The sequence below is a fragment of the Myotis daubentonii genome, chromosome 20 (assembly GCF_963259705.1).
Source record: "Myotis daubentonii chromosome 20, mMyoDau2.1, whole genome shotgun sequence".
Lineage (NCBI taxonomy): Eukaryota > Metazoa > Chordata > Mammalia > Chiroptera > Vespertilionidae > Myotis > Myotis daubentonii.
In genome coordinates this window covers 4,242,739-4,257,921 of record NC_081859.1, presented here as the reverse complement: position 1 = coordinate 4,257,921, position 15,183 = coordinate 4,242,739, and the positions used below count along the sequence as shown (strand labels likewise).

General features: G+C 50.0%; 1 protein-coding gene and 1 long non-coding RNA gene across 2 annotated transcripts in view; one reads left to right on the top strand and one right to left on the bottom strand.

The window, feature by feature from the left end:
- The window catches only part of LOC132222560 (uncharacterized), a 177,927-nt gene that overhangs the window by 148,210 nt on the left and 14,534 nt on the right, over positions 1–15,183 (top strand). The gene's annotated exons all lie outside the window — the stretch shown is intronic.
- Positions 9,359–14,366, bottom strand: MAP10 (microtubule associated protein 10). Its single transcript, XM_059677329.1, has 2 exons — positions 11,465–14,366; positions 9,359–9,712 (listed from the first exon to the last, which is right to left on the bottom strand). Exon 1 carries the CDS (start codon positions 14,364–14,366, stop codon positions 11,664–11,666), a length of 2,703 nt encoding a protein of 900 aa, XP_059533312.1. The 3' UTR covers positions 9,359–9,712; positions 11,465–11,663.

Here is a 15,183-nt window from a genome sequence, read left to right as displayed (position 1 = left end):
TGGCCTCTGTCTCTTGCTGTTTAAAAAGGAATCGTCTACAAACATTTAGACGTGTACCCTGTAGCCATCACCATCATCTCTGCAACAGTGATAAGGCATTGCTGGTAATGTAGGGCCCTGCACCTAGGGCAGTGATGGTGAACCTTTTGAGCTCGGTGTGTCAGCATTTTGGAAAACCCTAACTTAACTCTGGTGCTCTGTCACATATAGAAATTTTTTGATCTTTGCAACCATAGTAAAACAAAGACTTATATTTTTGATATTTATTTTATATATTTAAATGCCATTTAACAACGAAAAATCAACCAAAAAAATGAGTTCCTGTGTCACCTCTGACACGCGTGTCATAGGTTCGCCATCACTGACCTAGGTTCATCTTTCACTTCCATACAAGCTGCAATCAACAGCAGCTGATGTGCCCGGTCAATGTGGCTCAGTGGTTGAGCGTCCACCTATGAACCAGGAGGTCACGGTTCGATTCCCGGTCAGGGCACATGCCCAGGTTTCGGGCTCGATCCCCAGTAGGGGGCATGCAAGCAGCAGCCAATTAATGATTCTCTCTCATCATTGATGTTTCTCTCTCTCCTTTCTCTCTCTCCCCCTCTCCCTCCCTCTCTGAAATCAACAAAAATATATTTTTTAAAAGAACAAGTTTCTGAAGACAAGCTTCCTGAGTTGGAATCCCAGCTCCACTTAAAAAAAGAGGAAAAAAGTGGAGAAAACAAAGGGAAGGAGGGGTGGAGACCGACATTACACAGGGCTCAGCAATCAATAGCTCTGTGAGTTTCTTTCAAAGGACTCTCCAGGCTCCTTTCATGCCAAGGAAAATGGCAGAAATGTGCACTTTTGCTCTAAATCTCTGTGCTCTTTTGGGCAGGATGTCCGCTCCCCAGCCCCCCCCCCCCCCCCCACCGTCACATCATCAGGGCTGACTTCATTGCCTCTGGGCCAGGGTGAATGGGGCCGGAGGTGCCCGGGTTTCAGAGCTTCTGAGCACCCGTCTAGGCCTCCATGGATATCAATTCCTGGCAAGCTTCTCACGAACTCGAAGCCAGGAGTCCTCCTTAGAAAACCGAAGAGCTTTTCGAAACTTCCTCATAATCTCCTACCGTAATGTAAACAAGCAGACTTAAAATTCATGCTTTCCTTGCTTTATTTAAAACATGTTTTGTTCAACTGCAAATTTGGGATGTGCACATGTTGCCTGTCTGCCAGGTCTCACAAACAGGCGGTAGTTTAATTACACAAACAAAGGCACTGTTTTAAGTTGGGGAGAAAATTAATCTTCCCTTTCTTCTTATGTCTCAAAGAGGAGCCACTGTCCTCTGCTGAATTCACTTCCCTTAAAGCCCTGGGACTTGCTTTCCCAACCCCCTCCCCCCCAAAGCCTTTGGGATTTGGGGAGAAGTTTTAAAGGGATAGATAACTTTTATGAAGTGTTTTTCCTCTAACTCACTATGGTTTCCATTTTGAAACCGGAAGCTTCTGATACCAGTTCAGAAACAGAGTCCACTGTGTGTAGAGCTCAATGTTTAATGCTTTGCAGGCATCATCTCATTGAATTCACAAAACAGCACCACTGAGAAGAGCGCTTTTTATTTATTTTTATTTTTTTAAATATATTTTTATTAATTTCAGAGAGGAAGGGAGAGGGAGAGAGAGATTGAAACATCAATGAGGAGAGAGGATCATTGATCTGCTGCCTCCTGCACGCCCCACACTGGAGATCGAGTCCTGGGAATTGAACTGTGACCTCCTGGTTCATAGGTCGACACTCAACCACTGAGCCACACTGGCCGGGCTGGCTGTATTTTAGGAGGCAGGTGAAGGGACATTTGCAGCGTTAATTCCAAAGCCTCGACCTTCAGTGTCCCAGCTTGCACAATACATTCCTGATTAGGTGTCAATCGGGGAATTTTTTTGCGTGTGTGTTTTTTTAATAATTTGAAGAATTTACACTGCACATTCACGTGGTTCTGCTTGGACAGTGTATCTATCACCCCCCCTCCCCCCATCACATCTCCTCCCCGTCCCAGACTTTGCTGACTCGTCCACTTCCACTTCGGCTCCTGTCTGACCTTGGCCATCCTGTCGCCTCCATGCATCTCGGGTTTCCTCACCTGGGACATGAGAAAGCCCCCTGCCCCTCCGTGTGCCTGCGAGGCCTCCCTGGGCTGCAGTCCTCTCGTCCAAATGCTGAGAGAGGAGAAAGCGCAGGGGGCTGTTCAATGGCAAGTCACTCTGAGCTCGTCAAGAAATATAGGTACAGCCCGGCCGGCGTGGCTCAGCGGTGGAGGGTGGACCTATGAACCAGGTGGTCACGGTTCGATTCCCGGTCAGGGCACAGGCCCGGGTTGCGGGCTCGATCCCCAGGGCGGGGCATGCAGGAGGCAGCCGATCAGTGATTCTCTCTCATCTTTGATTTCTCTCTCTCCCGCTCCCTTCTTCTCTGAAATCAATAAGAATATATTTACAATAATAATAATAACCAGCTAGGATAGGTGGTCTTTAGAGCTTCTTCCAGGGCTGACCCTCTGTGGCTGTGAGAAGCGTCCTGACTGTGGGCAAACACTGCTGACCCAGGAAGTGGCACCACCAGCTGCAAGTGCTGCCGGTGTCTGAATCCCCGAGGCTCATGGGGAGAAGGACCGATCATCACGTCCAGCTCTCACCTCAGGGCCTTGCAAACAACACAGCTGCCATTCAGGCACGTCCCTCCCAATGTCTCCTTAGGACTCAATCTATTTCCGAGTCCCAGAGGCACCGTGAACGGAAACAACACGGCAGGCAGCTGCCTTGGAGAGAAACTGCACAGAAAACACATAGGAGGCAGTCACTCCCGCCACGAAAATGAGCCAAAAGGGAAGCATTTAGTACAACTGGCTGAGTTCAGAGCTAATTGTTGCTCCTGGAATTCCAGCCGCGCGGTGCTGGCCACTCAACACTAACGAACGTCTTCCCTTTGTTCCTATTGTTTCCTGGTACATTTGCCTTTTGTTTTTCTCTTTTTTTAAAAAAAAATATATATTTGTATTGATTTCAGAGAGAGGAAGGGAGAGGGAGAGAGAGATAGAAACAACAATGGTGAGAGAGAATCATTGATCGCCTGCCTCCTGCACACTCCCTACTGGAGATGGAGCCTGCAACCTGGGCGTGTGCCCTGGACCAGGAATCGAACCATGGCCTCCTGGTTCACAGGTCAATGTTCAGCCACGGAGCCACACCAACCCGGCTTGTTTTTCTCTTTCGGACATAACAGAAGGATGGCAATTTGGGTGCCAATTGTTGTCAGTTTACAATGTTACCGTACAATTGTCTACCAGGTCACAGCAAGAACAAATGCTATCCACCAGTGACTTCATAACAGGACCAATGTCCGTTGGAAGCAGGGGATGAAAGGTGGTCATGTCCACCTCGGGAGCATCCCCTCATGCAGAGTGACGGCTCGAGGACAGAGCGTGGGTGCATCAAGTCCAGAATCAGCCAAGAGAGGCTGTGAACGGGGCTGCCTCCGGTGACAGCTGCCTGACGAATGAGAAGGCCTGGATGGATGAGTCCGGGAGGATGAGTGATGCTTGTTTGTGTGAGTGCTGACAGGGGACCAGCAAACTCGCTCTGAGTGGAGAATGACAGGCTGTGGCTGATACCAACAAACGCAGAGCGGGTGTTGAAAATGGGGGACTTGACAAGTTTGGGAATTCAGGGCTCCTCGTTGCCAGGGATGTGCAATCATGCTGGCTGACGAACACACAGAATCAAGCCAGCAGTGTCCCGAGATCTGAAGATCCATAGGTGCTTTGTGAAAATAATCATTAAAAACTCATTTCAAAGATCCCATCGGGACAGAAAATTAGCGTGTTACGTGAGTTAGCTGGGATCTGTGTCTTAGGACTTGGAGCCAGCGGTTACCTCATGGTATTTAATGAGTTCATCAGATCAGCTCCCCCTGGTTGGGAATGCATGCCCATGTCCGCACGTCACCTTTGCTCCTAGGAGGCAAAATCCCTCTGCCAACATTATCTTGTTGGTTGAGAAAACACCACCCTGTGTGTGGTCACCCACCATCAGAGAACCTCTACCTGCCAAAAGGAATGGGCACAGGCCTGCCCCCTAGGGAGGAGCACCAGTGGCACAGACAGCCATCTGGCATTTTCCTGGAGGCTCCAAGGCCGCTCAGGTCTGCAGAATCCATTCTAGGAACAGCGGCCCATACCCCAGAGATCCCATTGGATGACTATCTGGCCGTCTTGTCAACCTTCCCCTTCTATTTAGCTTCCTTCTTCCACCTCCCCTGAACACACCAGCCTCTTCCCAGAGGGGTTATTAGCATTCACTCCTGACAGACACGATCCTCTCCTGGTGTGTTTTAAAAAATATTTTTATTGATTTCAGAAAAAGGACAGGAGAGGGAGAGAGAGATAGAAATATCATGATGAGAGAGAATCATCGATTGGCTGCCTCCTGCACACCCCCTACTGGGGATGGAGCCCGCAACCCCGGCATGTGCCCTTACCAGGGAATCGAACTGTGACCTCCTGGTTCCTAGGTCAACGCTCAACCACGGAGCCACACTGGCTGGGCCATAAATGCCTTTTGAAGATCACTGGGGTCTCTATTACTGAGAGTTTTGCCTGGGGGGTTGGCTCCTCTACCTCTCTCACTGCCTCCTGCAGGAGAAACCTGGTCTGCCTGCCTGGGGACCTCGCTCCCCTCTGGAGAAATCCTGGCTCTCGGAAGCTTCGCTGCCCACTGGCTAGAGTTCTTTGGAACTAAAAAGACACTCAGGAGCTTTGTCTGAAGGGCCCTTTGCCCACGGTGCTTTAAAGCTTCTTAGGGCCCGGCCGGCGTGGCTCAGTGGTTGAGCGTCGACCTATGAACCAGGAGGTCACGGTTCAACTCCTGGTCAGGACACATGCCCGGGTTGCCAGCTCAATCCCCAGTGTGGGGCGTGCAGGAAGCAGCCGATCCATGATTCTCTCTCATCATCAATGTTTCCATCTCCCTCTCCCTCTCCCTTCCTCTCTGAAATCAATAAAAATATATTTTAAAAAATAAAACTTCTTAGGGACCACACAGCTCCGGGAATTCCACCAGCAGCCCAGCTCCTCGCTGGATCTCTGGGCTTCCAGTGTCAGAGACAGCGATGCTCCGGTCTCTCTCCCACTTTGGACCAAATGTGAGCATCCTCCGCTGCTCTTCTCTCTCGTACTCATTTCCTCGGGCCCCTCTTCCCACTGGTCCGCTCTCTGTTCTTTTGTCCCTGTCAGGCTCACAGGCAATTTCATTTACTGGCTGGCTTCTCCCAAGGGCAATGGTTCTCCACTCCGTCTGTAAATCACAATTACCTGGAGAGATCTGAGAAAATAGGGATGGATGCCTGGCCCGCATCCCCCCAAGTGCTATGTAATTGGTGCCGAGTGGGCCCCAGGCACTGACAGCTGTAACCGCTCCCCAGAGCTTCTAACAGGCAGCGGAGTGTGGAAAGCCGTGGAAAGCCGGCCTCAGGGCGTCCTTCCAGGAGGAGGACGGGCAGGTGCAGTGGCTGCAGGTGCCGGGGCGGCCTGCTGACCCCGCCCATTCACGGGAGAGCCAATCGCCCGCCCCCGATGCCATTACAAGTGATTTCCCACCCTATTGGCAAACATCCTCAAATCCATCCCGAGAGAACAAAAGCAGAAAATTACAGAATGACAGTCCTTTAGCATGTTTCAGTTCATTCCACTGCAATTTGTGTACAATTGCTACACCACCCCCCCCCCCCCGATTTCAGACTTGACTTGCATATTCAATCAAGAACGGGAAATAAAATACCTAAAATATTAATTAAAACAAAGTCTTCATATGTCAATCCATAGCCCTCTGCTGTGTTCTATTATTTAGTGCTTCACTCTCCCTCACTCTCTTTCTGCCATTTTTAAACATTTCTCTACAAAATGGTTTGCCAAAATTAATTCATGATCTCCCAGGCTCGTTTCTCTTTTTGTCTAATCCACAGAGTAGTTCTCATATAGGGCCGTTTTATAATTTTCAACAGCCCCAAATACTCACAGAAAGAACTATGAACCAGGAGGTCACGATTCGATTTGGGCCAAGGGCACATGCCCGGGTTGCGGGGTCCATCCCCAGTGAGGGGCGTGCGGGAGGCAGCCGATGCATGATTCTCTCATCACTGGTGTTTCTCTCTCTCTCTCTCCCTCTCCCTTCCTCTCTGAAATAAAAAAAAACTATATATATAAAAGCCTAAGTGACTGTCTAACCATCCGACCTGGTAGCGATGACACGCCCTGACCACCAGGGGGCAGACGCTCAACGCAGGAGCGGAATCCACAGGCATGGAAACCTGGAACAGACTGATGAATCTCAGAGGGAAGAGGAGAGGGGGGAGGGCGGGAAGAGATTAATCGAAGATCTTATATGCATGCCAGAGGCCCGGTGCACGGATTCACGCACCAGTGGGGTCCCTTGGTCTGGCCTGCGGGGATCAGGTCGAAACTGACACTCCGACATCCCCGGAGGGGTCCCGGATTGCGAGAGGGCGCAGGCCAGGCCGAGGGACCCCACCGGTGCACGAATCCGTACACCGGGCCTCTAGTAAAAGAAGAGAAAAGGCAAGCCTGTCCACCTCTAACTCACGCTCGTCCAGCTCGTCCAGCTCGTCCACACAGACCCAGCACTGTCACTGTCACCGGGTCCCGCTGAGCCGGAAAGCAGACCAACACTGCTCCCTGGGACAACTGCTTCGTTTTGCCTTTTAAAAAGCACAAACCCTTTAAAGCAGCGGTTCTCAACCTGTGGGCCGCGACCCCTTTGGCGGTCGAACGACCCTTTCGCAGGGGTCGCCTAAGACCATCCTGCAGATCAGATGTTTACACGACGATTCATCACAGCGGCCACATGACAGTGATGAAGTCGCCACGAGAATAGTGTTATGGTTGGGTCACAGCATGAGGAGCTGTATGGAAAGGGCCAGAAGGTTGAGAACCGCTGCTTTAAAGGCTTATAAAGGTCTTTCCGAGAGGGTCCGCTCAGTGAAACCCCTGGGCTGCCGTCCGCACGTCTGCACGGAAGCTGAAGAACTTTCAGAAACGCATAATGAAGACCCGGAGGGGAAGCCAACGTTCAAGATTGAACATGAGCTTCCAGGGCACAAGGGACCGAGCGCTGCCAGCAGGGGCTCACGGGGGAATTCCCGAGACCAATGAGGTGTGAGCAGAGGCAGTGTTTTTGGAAAGGGAGAGGAATAGAGGGGTCCCTGCGGGTATAAACAACGCCAATTAAAGGACCAGAAAGGGAAAGAAGATGCTATTGCCAGCCAGAGGGAAAAAGGACGAAAATGCCCTTTTATTGTACTGTCAGGAGAAGAATGAGTCCCAGAGAGGATCGTTCTAAACCCATCAAGAAATGAAGGGAGAATTAGATCAACAAGCCCATTAGGAAGCTAAGACAGGGAAATGTCTGCCGGGGGAAGAGCCATGGGAAAGTAGAGCCATTTATAAACACATTTATCCGGGAGACTTGGGCTACCAGGAGCTGTAAAGATCGCGAGAGCGGACTGTCACTGAGCAAACAGTCGGGGATGTGAAAAGCTCGGTGTGATTAATGTTTACCCCTCCGACCGCGTCCTAGATCAGAAGGCTCCCCGCATATTTCCTGCCCAAGATATAGATTTCTGTAGTGTGCCGGCGTTATTCTGAGTTATCAAAACAATCCAGCCAGTGTTTCACCCATTCCCACACCCTGTGTCCCTAGCAACTTTCCTAAAAAACGTTGTGAGTCCTGAGTTTGGAAGGAACAAGGAAGACCCTGGCAGGTGTCAATGGGCAATTTGCACTGTTTCCCGGAGGTCACGAGGCCTCTCTGAGGTCACAGGGCCTTTGCTCCACGTGACTGACTGAGGCTCCCTGGTCTGGGGGGGGGGGGGGGTCGGCCTCGGGGAACTTCCTGTACTCCACCACCTTCTTCAAGCACGCATCCTGCTCGCTGCCTTGTCTGACTGTAGCGTTTATTCACCTCTGGGCCAGGCTGTGACCTACTAGCATCACACGGTCATGAAATCAATCGTGTGCATCCCAGCCAGCATTAGAAAGGAATGAAACAGCCCTACCTGGTCTGGCTCCGTGGATAGAGCGGCCTGCAGACTGAGGGGTCCCGGGATCGATTCCTCTCAAGGGCACACACCTCGGTTGCAAACTTGATCCTTAGCCCGGGTCGGGGCACGTGCAGGAGGCAACCAATCGATGTGTCTCTCAGATTGCTGTTTCTCTCTGTCTTTCCCTCTCCCTATCTCTAAAAAAAGAAAGAAAGAAAGAAAGAAAGAAAGAAAGAAAGAAAGAAAGAAAGAAAGAAAGAAAGAAAGAAAGAAAGAAAGAAAATACAAAAGTAATTTCAACCACATCAAACATGACATTATTTTGTATGTTGTTTTGTGGCAGCCATGTGCATGTGTAGGGGAGTGTGTGTGTGTGTGATCACATGACACATATTCCCCACTTGCATAGAATGTTGGAAAGCCAGTACGCTACGTCATGCTCTCAGAGGCTCCTCCAGGGTTGCCCCAACTCTAGCCTCTCTGTCCTCTGACTTGTCCTGCCGCCTACGGCAAAGCTCATCGTCTTTTTAAAAAAATATATTTTTATTAATTTCAGAGAGGAAGGGAGAGGGGGAGAGAGAGAGAGAAGCATCAATGATGAGAGGGATTGAGCCTGCAAACCAGGCCTGTGCCCTGACCGGGAATCGAACCATGACCTCCTGGTTCATAGGTCAATGCTCAAACTCTGAGCCATGCTGGCCGGCTCATGCCACCGTTAAACGCTTTTAATCCAGCAAGCTCCTCTGGATCTGGATCTACTGTCTCCACTCAAACTCAGTTTCCACTGCCAAAGTTTGGTTCCAGCTGCCTTTTGCACAGACCTGGACACAGTCGCCTGCGGCCCTGTTCATTCTGATTCTTGTACTTCCCCTCCCCCTGGAGGCACTGTTTTTGCTTCTCCCCCCCTGGACCTGAGCCTACCCCCCACCCCTCCCTGCAGACCACAGGGCCTGCGAGTGGCCACAGTGTCCTATCTCCATCCCCTGCCCGCTTCCTGCTCCAGGTCTGCAGGCAGAATTTCTCTCCGCAAAGGACTGCCCAGCCAGCGTCCTTTGTTTAGAATGTCCCGGGGGCCTGTGCTTCCATCACTGCATTTGAAAGCCTATTTCACAGTCTAGTAGGTCTCGCTGTCTAGGGAATTTTTCTTAACTTCTTCGAAAAATGTCCTTTTCTTCATTTTAATCTATTACTCCTAGTTATACCACGGATACCATCATAAATAACATGTCAACTTTTGGCAAGTATATATCTATCTTTCCCTCATTTAACTTAAGACTGTATTTACATGAATCCCCAGCTGCCCTGGAGGGTTTGGCTCAGTGCATAGAACTTCGGCCTGCAGACCTAAAGGTCCCGGGTTCGATTCCGGTCAAGGGCATGTACCTCTGTTGCAGGCTTCTCCCCGGCCCGGGCCCTGGTTGGGGCTTGTGCAGGAGGCAACCCATCGATGTGTCTCTCACCTCCATGTTTCTGTCTTTCCCTCTCTCTTCCACAGACTCACCATAAAGGCAGCTGGGGTCTGACGTGAGAACGGGCTCTTTCTCTCGCTGGAATAACCCAGGAATGAACAGGGACTGTCCCATCAGATGATCTGACTGCATTTGATTTCCTTCCGGCTTCGTCCTAGAAGGAAACAGAAATATTTAGGTAAAACAGTTGTATAAATTATGACATATTTCCTTTACCATAAGCATGTCACCCAAAGAAAATGAATGGAGTCTGAGCAGCAAGATTAAGAGATGTTTAACCCAGCCTTCTAGAAGGTTACTTAGGCAATAAAAAAGGAGTTTAAAGCACATCTCTAGCCCGGCCAGTGTGGCTCAGTGGTTGAGCATCTTCCTATGAACCAGGTCACAGTTTGCTTCTTGATCAGGACACATGCCCGGGTTGCAGACTCGATCCCCAGTAGGGGGTGTGGAGGAGGCAGCCAATCAATGATTATCTCTCATCATTGATGTTTTTATCACTCCCTCCCTTTTCCTCTCTGAAATCAATAAAAACATCCTATATAATAAAACCCTAATATGCAAATCGACCGAACGGCGGGATGACCGGTCGCTATGACGCACACTGACCACCAGGGGGCAGACGCTCAACACAGGAGCTGCCCCCTGGTGGTCAGTGCGCTCCCAGAGCGCCGCTCAGCCAGAGCCGGGTTCAAGGCTGGTGAGCACAGTGGCGGTGGCGGGAGCCTCTCCCGCCGCCACTGAAGGTGGACAGTAAGGAGCGAGGGGTCCCGGACTAGAGAGGGTGCAGGCTGGGCTGAGGGGACCCCCCCCCCCCGCCAGTGCATGAAATTTCATGCACCGGGCCTCTAGTATTTAATAAATAAGCACAGCACATCTCTAGCCACAGAATGTATCACACCGCAGTGAGGAATTAGCAACGAAAGGCTAAGAATACCAAGTGGCAAGTTGTACAAATAACACATCCATCTGTGTGTTAGCCAGACATCATCCCTGTGTTTCATGGTTCTAGTAATAGCCTGACAGCTGAAAACATTCCTGCCCAAGCCAAGTGTTTTGGGAGGCAAGACTTGAGTTTTTAACCACATTATTAAGCGATGCGTCTTCGGGTCTTAGAGCAAAGCACTGAGGCTTTGAAATGATTTTCCTGGGACTGCAATAAAGGCAACCATTTGATTACCAGTTGCAATGCTTTTCCGTTGGGGTTTCGTGTCTTTCTTTTGTCTTACTTGGGCATATATAATGGGAAACATGGCTGTAATTATCCCCAAGGGCTGAAACGCTAATCTCCACCGTGTAATTGAAATTTCCTCTCAAGCAAAGTGTTTTTCCTGGATCCTCCCCAGCGTAAGAACATCTGAATGCTGATCGTTCCCCGGGGGAAAGGAATATATATTCTCTCTCTCTCCCTCTCTAAGAAGATGATTCCTTCCATTTCCATTGCCACTTATTGTGAACCTCTTAAGCAAACACGACTCGCTCTTCCCCGCTTGACTATTTAAGTATCTATGTGTCGAACAGACATTTATCAAGTGTAGCTGCACCCAAATACATGGAGCTGTGTGAAAAGCTGGGTACAGGAGGGGGAATGAGACACTTGTCAGTCTCTGTTATCAAAGAGGATACAGCCTCATCGCCGGTTTGGCTCAGTGGATAGAGCAGCAGCCTGTGGACTGAAGGGTCCTGGGTTCAATTCCTGCCAAGGGCACATGCCCAGGCTGTGGGCTTGATCCCCAGTAGGGGGCGTGCAGGAGGCAGCTGACCAATGATTCTCTCTCATCATTGATGTTTTTCTCTCTCTCTCCTTTCCTCTCTGAAATCAATAAAAACATACTTAAAAAAAGAAGAGAGAGATAGTTTAGGAAAATAGATACTTTTATTTTTATAAGATAAACAACTTAAGTCTTACCAGATTATAGGGTGAGTTCATGATCAACACTGTCAGATTTAATGCAGAGCACTAAAAATCAAAGAAATGACAAACATATCTCTTAAAAAGAATTATTCACATTATTTATGGGCTAAAAACAAAGTTATTAAAAATTGTTTCACTAACCATACACATAGGTTATAAAAGTTAAATGCTTTAAAATAAAAAAAACCAGATTTTACACCGTATATCCTGGAAGTTTATTTACTAGTAATTCGCAAATATCTTTGCATTGCTCGGAAATATTTAGTGAAGCAATTTCATCGCTGTCTTCTTCAAAGCGTTCGGATTTACCGCCTTCTGACAAATTCGATGGCAGGTAAGAACTCACTTGGGATGTCCGAATTGACTGGCTTCTTTCTGAAGACCTGCAATCCGTTCTTGTTTTCATAGCGCTGTCTTCACCCATCTTTGTAACTTTAGAAGGATTCACGCTATTTTGGTCTAGCTGGTTTTCTTTTTCCTCAGTCCAACATGAAGATAAGTCACTGGTAGAAAGCGTAGACGCTTCCTCCAAACTTTCATCTCGAGTCTTCGAAATGTGAAATCTTTTAGATGAGTGCACTGGTGATCCGGCTGAAAAAGGTGGGGTAGGAATAACACTCTGTTCATGGCTGTTTTTCCTTATGGACAATCTAGTTGCGCTAGACTTACTGTTATATTGACTATGTTTTGGATTTTCTGCTGATGACCTCCTATCATGAGCCTGTAAAATTCTACTGGTATCATCGGTACAGAAATCTTCAGAGTAGCAAGGGCTGGTGAAGTCATCTGAATAGTTTAGTTCTGAGATGCTTTCAGAGCAACTATATTTACTTGGTTGACTTTCATTCGCATCAGCTGTAAGAACGTCATTATCGGTGGCTTTGTCTTCTGTATCTTTCTCTCTTACAACCTTGTCAACAGCTGCGACCTGTTGGAAAGCAAATGGACTCTGGACTTCCCTGGCCACTTTTCCTTCCAAAATATTTGTATGAGCAAATCTTTCTGGAACGATGGGATTTGCAGGACTCACAATTTCTTCCAATGAACCATCATTGGTTCGATTTTCACCACCGTCAACTGTCTTTTCGGTTGCACATTTCAGTTGCGTTTCTTTGGTTGTGCTAGGGTCGTCAACAACTCCACTAACCAGCTTTGAAGAATGGCAATTTTCAGTGAAAGATGTATCTGCTTCTAAATACTTATCTTTAGGCAATTGGTGTGGCTTCTGGTGTTGTTCTGCAAAGCCTAGTACTTTGACTTTGGATGATGGGATTCGAGGTTTTGCACCAAACATTTGCACTTGCATCTTTCTATACTGTTCTCGCTTTTCATGTACCACCAACATACTGGGATTTGTTTGCTTTAAACGTAGCTTAAGTGTATTTGTTAAACCATAGAGTAGCTTACCCCTGGGAGCCTTTTTGGAGGGAGCACCATGGTTCTTTTCAAAATATTTACCTGACTTAAGATTTTCATCTTGGTTCTTTTTATACTGAAGGCTCACTGGCTTTTCATCCTTTCCCACAGGAAACGTCTCTTTCCTTGATTCAGATTTAGCTATGGATTTGGCAGAAGATTCTGGTGATTTCTTTTCCTCAGTTCTATATAACCAGGCTAAGTGAGGGTGGATATGCATAGGGCTTTCGACAGGTTGGTTGTATAACAAGGACAACTCAACCAACAAAGCATTTAACAAAGGCAACTGCCTTATGGTATTCATTCTATTTTGCTCCGTTTGAGGGTGACCTGTACTTTGATGACTTGCTTCTACGTCCTGAGCACTGGGAGGATTAAGCACCACAGGAGTCTCATGTGCTGCAGAATTTGTACCGTTCAGAAGATGAATATGTGTTGGGGGATTGACAAGTTTTGCTTCTGGAAAAGTACCATCCAGTTCCTCAGATCCATTCGCTTGAGGCTTAATGGTGACCGTACCCCGTTGGGGAGGCCTTTTTTCTGGGGTCACGTGGGTGTAATACAGGGGAGGAGGGCAAAATGTGTTCGTCTCAAGGTCCAAGTCTGTGACTTCCTGGTCTGGGGGGCTAATCCTGCCCACACCGCTGGCATTTGAACAGACACACTTGGTTTTGCCGTTCTCCACAGACCCCGTGCTACCTGCGTGGGCCTCGTGGTGGAAAACGACTTTCTTCAAATCCCTCTGTGCCTCCCAGCTGTGAAAACTTTTCGGAGGCCCATCAGGATCCCTTGGACTTGGGTCCGCGTTTGGCTGCGGTAGCTGTCTCTCCTGCTGGGCTGGGGAGCTGCCCTCCACGGCCCTCCGTACCCCCCGATCTTGCACCCCACCCGCCATGGAAGGGACTGGCCGCTCCAGATGGCCCAGCAGGCTGCTGCCCAGGTCGGTCAGGCGGTAGGCCAGCGAAATGTCTCCCACCCGCTCCCCCACGTGGTTGTGCAGAGGAAAGCGTCCTCGATGCCCGTGGGAGCAGCAGGAGGCGGCCGGCCCCAGGACCTGGAGGGCGGCGGCGGCCAGCGAGATGCTGCAGGTGCCCAGGAGCCGCGGGGCGGGAGTCGGGCGCCCGGGGGGCAGCCGCAGCAGCAGGGTGTACAGCGGGGTGGCGAGGAGCCGGCAGCGCAGGGTGGCGGGGTGCAGGCGGAAGAGGCAGGACTTGCCGCGACCGAAGCTGAGCAGGCCGGGCCTGGGTTGCGGGGCGGCGGCGGCGGGGCCCCCGGGAGGGTACACCAGCAGCGTGGGGAAGTCCAGCAGGCGGAAGGCCACCGCGGGGCACAGGGAGCGCGAGGATGCCTCCTCCTCCTCCTCTTCTTCCTCTTCTTCCTCCGCCTCGACTACAGGCGGCGGCGGCGGCCCGGCTTCCAGACGCACCCAGTCTACCAGCAGCTCCAGCGAGAAGAGCCGCTCGGACAAGGGGGCCGCCATTGCTGTTGCCCTGGGAGACGCTGACGCCGGCTGTGCAAATCTCGGGTCTCGCGAGAGCGGGAGAAGCGGCGCCTGCGCATGTGCGTCCGGGCTGCTCAGCGGGCGGGGCAGCCCCCGGAGGTCTGCGCTGTGGCTGTTGCAGGGATTTTCGCCGCTGAATGTAGTTGTCCGTGCAGACCTGCCCTCGTGCAATTGCTGATGTTAATACCAAGGCTCCGAGTGGCAGCCGCAAAAATGCATGCTTTATGTTTTGCTTTGGTCATGCTTTTAGCACTGCAGACCCCGTGCAAGATTTGGTGTCAGGTCAAACCTGTCTGGAAAAATATTGAAAGGAAATAGGGGCTCCCTTTCCAGACCCCAGGCTACGGAGGGTCAGTGAACTGTCTGCAGTCACCTCCGTCTGGGTAATGAAGGTAGCACTGAGGTAGATGATCATGATCTCTCATCGTTGATGTTTCTGTCTTCCTCTCTGGAATCGACTGTGTGTGTGTGTGTGTGTGTGTGTGTGTGTGTGTGTATTTAAAATTTGCAAAGGTCTTGAGTTAAACTTTAAAGAGAGAGCTCCAGCCTGAGATCTGTGGGAGGAAGAGTATTCTGGGCGGAGGGAAAACAGCTGTAAATCCAGCCCTGAGAATAGGAAACCACACGTATGAAGGAGGAAAGAGCACATGGTTCCATATAAATGCTAGAAACAAGGGTGAGGCCCTCGCCGGTTTGGCTCAGCAGATAGAGCATTGGCCTGTGGACTGAAGGGTCACAGGTTTTATTCCAGTCAAGGGCACATGCCTGGGTTGTGGGCTCGATCCCCAGTAGGGGG

Coding starts and splice junctions, on each gene's coding strand:
- MAP10 (XM_059677329.1), bottom strand. CDS start 14,366: ATGGCGGCCCCCTTGTCCGAGCGGCTCTTCTCGCTGGAGCTGCTGGTA.